Source organism: Nematolebias whitei, chromosome 23 (assembly GCF_014905685.2).
Source record: "Nematolebias whitei isolate Nwh7 chromosome 23, NemWhi1, whole genome shotgun sequence".
NCBI classification, from domain to species: Eukaryota; Metazoa; Chordata; class Actinopteri; order Cyprinodontiformes; family Rivulidae; genus Nematolebias; species Nematolebias whitei.
In genome coordinates, this window is record NC_056520.1 from 1,163,034 (window position 1) to 1,169,468 (window position 6,435).

General features: G+C 42.9%; 1 protein-coding gene across 1 annotated transcript in view; it reads right to left on the bottom strand.

Moving 5' to 3' along the window:
- The window catches only part of LOC119428995 (ly6/PLAUR domain-containing protein 6-like), a 45,735-nt gene extending 39,300 nt beyond the window's left edge, over nt 1-6,435 (bottom strand). Inside the window, exons 1-2 of the mRNA XM_037696715.1 lie at nt 6,318-6,435; nt 3,101-3,199 (exon numbers count right to left, since the gene is read on the bottom strand). Of these exons, the coding sequence (XP_037552643.1) occupies nt 3,101-3,199; nt 6,318-6,435 (217 nt within the window). The remainder of the gene's footprint in view (nt 1-3,100; nt 3,200-6,317) is intronic.

Genomic DNA, 6,435 nt, shown 5'->3' on the forward strand with positions numbered 1-6,435 from the left:
ATATACATATACATATATACATATACATATATACATATATACATATACATATACATATATACATATACATACATACATATACATATACATATATACATATACATATATACATATATATACATACATATACATATACATATATATATACATATACATATATATATATATATACACACATACACACACCATATATGTGTTTGTTCAGACCCTTTCCAAAAAGTTAGAATATCATGTAAAAGTTGTTTAATTTCCATAATTCCATTCAAAAAGTTAATCTTCAATAGATGATAGATTCAGGGCCCACAATTTAAACTATTTCAAGTATTTATTTGTTTGTTTTTACATAATTTGATCTTCCAGCTCATGAAACCCACAAAAACAAGATTTCAAATAATTAGAATAATGTGGAGAATCAGGCCAAATGTTTTAAACTGAGTGTGACACTAATCTTCTACTAAAGTCAAAGCACCTGCACAGGTTTCCCCAGGTGTCATTAAATTGTCTCAGTTTGGTTCAATATGGTGAAGACTGCAGACAGAACACCTGTCCAGAAGACCATCATTGAGACCCTCCATAGGATGGGTAAGACACAAAAGTAGTTCATAGCTAAAGAGGCTGGCTGTTCATAGAGCGCTGTGTCCAAGCATATCAATAGAAAGTCTAGTGGAAGGGCAACATGTGTCAGGAGAAGATGCACCAGCAACAGAGATGACCGTGGGCTTCAGCAGATTATCAACCAGAGAAGATCCAGAATCTGTCAGAGATCCAGAATCTGTCAGAGATCCAGAATCTGTCAGAGATCCAGAATCTGTCAGAGATCCAGAAAGAGTGGAATGAGGCGGAGTCACAGCTTCAAAAACCACCACATTCAGACTCATCCAGGAGATGAACTACAACTGTCGGGTTCCTCGGTCCTCTTTGCAGATGAAAGTAAAGTGTCTTTCATTCAGAAATCAAGGTCCAAGGGTTTGGAGGAAGAAGGGTGAGGAACAGAACCCATACTGGTTGAGGTCCAGTATAAAATATCCACAGTCAGTCATGATCTGGGGTGCAGTGTCCGGTGCAGGTGTTGGTAAACTCTGCTTTCTTCAATCCAAGGTCACAGCAACAGTCTACCAGAATGTTTTAGAGGACTTCATGATTCCTTCTGCTGAGGATCTGTATGGAGATGCAGAGTTCATCTTCCAGCAGGACCTGGTCCCTGCCCATGCTGCCAGAAGCTCCAGAACCTGGTTTGATGCAACAGTGCCTGACTGGCCAGCCAACTGGTCGGACCTAAACCCCATTGAGAATCTATGGGGTCTTCTCAAGAGGAACATGAGGAGCACCAGAGCAACAACAAAGAAGATCTGACAGCATCAAGGAAATCTGGGCTTCCATAACTCCCAGTCAATGCCACAGGCTGATGGTCTCAATTCCATAACTCCCAGTCAGTGCCACAGACTGATGGTCTCAATTCCAGAACTCCCAGTCAGTGCCACAGACTGATGGTCTCAATTCCAGAACTCCCAGTCAATGCCACAGGCTGATGGTCTCAATTCCAGAACTCCCAGTCAATGCCACAGACTGATGGTCTCAATTCCAGAACTCCCAGTCAATGCCACAGGCTGATGGTCTCAATTCCAGAACTCCCAGTCAATGCCACAGGCTGATGGTCTCAATTCCAGAACTCCCAGTCAGTGCCACAGACTGATGGTCTCAATTCCAGAACTCCCAGTCAATGCCACAGGCTGATGGTCTCAATTCCAGAACTCCCAGTCAGTGCCACAGACTGATGGTCTCAATTCCAGAACTCCCAGTCAATGCCACAGGCTGATGGTCTCAACGTCACATCAGAGATTAAGACAAAGATTCACAACCAATTATTGAAGATTGACATATTGATTTGAAAGAACCATATTTTGATTGATTTGTTCTGATCCTAATTTATTTATTTATTTCTGTTAAACTGGGAAGTGTGGTCTGATGTCTTCACAGTATCATGATTTATTAAAATCCTGTTTTTGTGGGTTTCATGAGCTGGAAGCTCAAATTATGTAAAAATAAACAAATAAATACTTGAAATAGTTTAAATTGTGGGCCCTGAATCTATCATCTATTAAAGATGAACTTTCTGAATGAATTATGAAAGTTAAACAACTTTTACATGACGTTCTAATTTTCTGGAAAGGGTCTGTGTAAAGATACTAAAATAAACTACTACTTGTACAACTATTCCTTATTTGCAGTTTTTCATTTATCGCGGATCTTCAGGTACAGATCCCCCAACATAAATGAGGGATTACTGTAAATAAAAACGTTTGATATATCGGATTCCTTTCATCAGTCTCACTCTTTCTTCTGATGCTCAATAATCCAGGAAGGTAAATCCAACACAGTTGAGTCGTTTCAACAAAGAAGAATCCGTTAAACTCCTGTTTGTAGTTTTTGTAAATGAGTGACTGCAGTCTCGGGTTTAGAAGAACTGCAGTTTGGATAATGGTGCCGTGTTACGATGGCAAACACACACGCTAGGTCTGACCTCGTTAATTAGTTTTGTCCGCTTGCACTTGGAGTGGTAAATTTACAAGTTTTAAGTAAACAAAAGTAAACCGGATCAGCCACCTGAAGTTGGAAAGTCGACCCAGAATGTTGGATATTTTTTGTCCAACCCCAATTTTAAAATCTAAAATGGCTGCCTTGTGCATAAGAAATGTTAACTGCAGTAATAAAACTTATTTTTACTTCAATAAATTAGAAAGTGTTGTGCTATTTCTATTATCCAACATGTTCCTGCAGTGAATTCATAAAAGACGGAGAAACACGTTGTTTTCTTTTCTTGCTAATAACAGTTAGCATGATTACTGACAACTTCCGGAAAACTAACGTTTTTTTAGGTAAACTGAAAGACTCGTTCCCAAATCTGATTTCCAACTTTTTTAACTCAGTCGCAGCTTCAAACTCTCCTATTTCTCCAAGGAAGCGGTTCAAAAAAAGTTATCCTCAACAGGTAAGACATTTTTTGTTCACGTCCTTTACGCAGAAGATGTGAACCATCTGTTTACATTTGTTTTAGTTTCAGCTCGGTTTAGCCACGAGCATGGACGAGAAGCTGACGCACCTTCGGGACAGAAAACATCTGGGGCCCAGCGGTTGCACTCGTAGTTATCGGCGGCATCTCGACACGTGAAGCACTTGAAGGCACCGGGGTGAGGCGTGGCTGTGGAGGACACACACTTGTTCACAGCAGAAACTCACGGAGTAACAGATGCTCTAAAGATACACTTCAAAACAAAACTACACATTATTTCTCCTGGATGGTTTTCTACATTTGGCTCTGGTGTTTTCCAGCACCTTTGGACATTGCAGCTGTCTCACCGTGAAGACCAACGATCATCTGGAGACACAAAGGCCATAACAACAAAAAGGGGCTGGTGGGTGTTTGTTGCTGCTCACCCCGTTCAGGCAAAGTCAGAGCCAAATGACCACGGAAAAAACTTCTCGACACACGGACAGAGTTCAACTTCACATGGTTATTTAGTAGTTTTCTCTAACCTCTGGCAAAATACCAACCGAGTTGATCCACCACACCAGCTCAGTCGTCACAAGATAAAGACCCAGGTGCTCCTGCGGAACATCTTAATGGCTTTGCTTCTGTTGAGTGGGGATGTACACCTTAGCCCAGGTCCAACCACCCAGCTTAATGGTGGAGCCGCGACTGTTCACCAGGTGGGAATCCCCCCTCTGCAACCGACACCTGCGTCATTGGGAACATCCACGTCACAGAAGATCGAGACAAGTCTGGTGGGGACAAAGCCGGTGGAGTACCGGCACACTGGCAGCCGGTGGAGTACCGGCACACCGGCAGCCGGTGGAGTACCGGCACACCGGCAGCCGGTGGAGTACCGGCACACCGGCAGCCGGTGGAGTACCAGCACACCAGTCCAGTTTGGGTTTCGTTCTGGTTATTCAACAGAACTGGCTCCGACCTTATAGACAATATTAAAAGATCTCTAGATGATGGTAGTTGGAGCCGTGTCCCTGGACTTGAGAAAAACCTTCGATACAGTGACTCATGACTTCTCCCAGTTAGCTACCAGTTGGTTTAGCTCATATCTAAAAAATAGAGAACAGTGCGTCAAAGTTAATGGAATGAATTCTAGTCCCCAAAAATGTAAAATGGGAGTTCCACAGGGTTCCATCTTAGGTCCGTTGCTTTTCTGTTTATACATCAACGACTTAGCGGACAGTTGCAAACACGCCAAATGTCAGATTATGCAGATGACACCATCATGTATGAATCTGCAAAGACTCCACAAGAGGCAGCAGAGTTACTGAACAGGGAGATGGAGGGAGTGTCTCGGTGGTTTAAGAATCACAGTTTGACTCTGAACTGCAATAAAACAGTGTCCATGTGTTTCACTGTCCGCCGTAAAGTCTCTAATAACTTTTCAACTGTGATTGATCAAAAGGAAATCCAAGAAATGGAGGAGTTTAAACATCTGGGTGTCATTCTAGATTCCCATCTTAACTCTGAGGCTCACGTTAGGAAAGTGTTTAAAACCATTAAGACAAATCTAAATTGTTTTTGTCTTATAAGATCGTGTTTATGTGTAAAATGTGCTCAGTTGTACCTACGGCCATGATTCTGTCTCATTTCTCAAACTGTCACTGTCTGGAGCTCAATCTGCTCTAAAACCTGACGATGATGTTTTCACAAGCTCTGAACGTTTTAGTGGCCTCAGATGCAAAAACCCCAACTAATCGTCAAAAAAGCGTAGCTCCTTCTTGAATATCTTGCACCGAATACTGTTCATTTAGGTTTACTTGCATTCCCTGTTCAAACATAAAAACTACAAACATTTACTATTCAAATCCCTTGGCGACGAGGGACACTGGCATACCGCTTGTTAGAATTAATAGAAAACATGTAGCTCTAAACTCAATATAAAGTTCCTAAGACTGAATTTATGTAAATTTGTATCTCGCTGGGCTGAGAGAAATAAAACTGTGAGAAAACGCAAACATTTTTATTTGGAATCGCAGCAAAATGATATGACGCATTTACGTACAAACATAGCTGCAAATAAACTGCAACTGTGGTGACATACAAATCACTTCGACACCAAGCAGTGGTTCCACCAGTACACAAGCAGGGCGCCCCACCCGGTCAACCCAAGTGCGAACAACGACCCCCGTTCAATAACTGCCAGTACTGATGTAGCGCTAAGCTAGGGGCGCGCAATACAGACGTGCTAGCTAAAAGATACAGAGGTAGCACCCCGTTTCCCTCGCTCTACTACTACATACTACTATGTGTCTTAATTTAGTCTCAATCTGATCATTTATTCTCTTGGGTTCCTCCCAAATGTTTCTCGCACCTTCTGACTCACGGAAACTAAACCGTGAAGGGTTGGAGACGGGTTTGAGCAGCAACGGTTTGTGGCTTCGATCAGTCGTGGTGAAAAAAAAAAAAAGCGTTAAAAGGCAACGTTTTAGATTTACTGGTCTGTCTATGTCCCAACCCTCAGCTCCGGTCATGAGGTTTGGACCATGACTGAAAGAACGAGATCCCAGATACAAGGGACTGGCATGAGGTTCGTTCGTAGGTGGCCGGGGTCAGCCACAGTGAGGAGCTCCGTCATTTGGGAAATCTCGAAGTAGAGACTCTGGTCCTTCGGAAAGGAGTCAGTTGAGTTGTTTTGGGCATCCGACGATGGCTCCTGGACACCTCACATTGGAGGTTTTGGGAGCATGTCCCATTAGGAAGAGACCTTGTGACAGACCCAGAAATCACCATAGGGGTTATACGCCTTCTCTTGCCTGGGAACAACTTGGAGTCCCCTAGGAGAAGCTGGGAAGAGAGAGGTCTGGGTTTCTTTTCTGGACCTGTTGCCTCCAGTGTCTAAGTGAATAAGCAGTGGAAGGTGGAGATGGAGTGGTAGCATATCTATGATGTTGGATCTGCCACTACTGGGCTTGGTCATTAAGAATTTGAAGTTGAACTGGTTTCCCTTCTAGACTACAACTTAATTTCGCCTGCACGTGGCCTCTGCTGCGATCACAGGTGTACGTGGTGGTAATGTCACGGGAACACGTTGACCTATATGACATGGTCAGGACCAAGAGGAGCATCTTATAAATATAAAGACGTCACTTAAAAAGTGGAAAGAATGAAAAGACAAGCTCCCAGTTTCAAACACTTTGTGTTTAAGAAAATTTCCACCAGTGGGATTTCTTTACTTTAACAATTCTGTGAGCAAACTGAAAAGTTCGAGTTGATGAAAGAACGTTTACAAACCACTGATTTTTGGGCGACAATGACAAATCACTCCTACTTGAGGGATGCAGATGAACGATGTCCTCCATCGTGAAGTCCCGAGTCTGGACAGTTGTCGACCAATCACCGATAATCGCCAGCATCAGGATCCAGGCCACTGTCGGCCGAACCTCCAT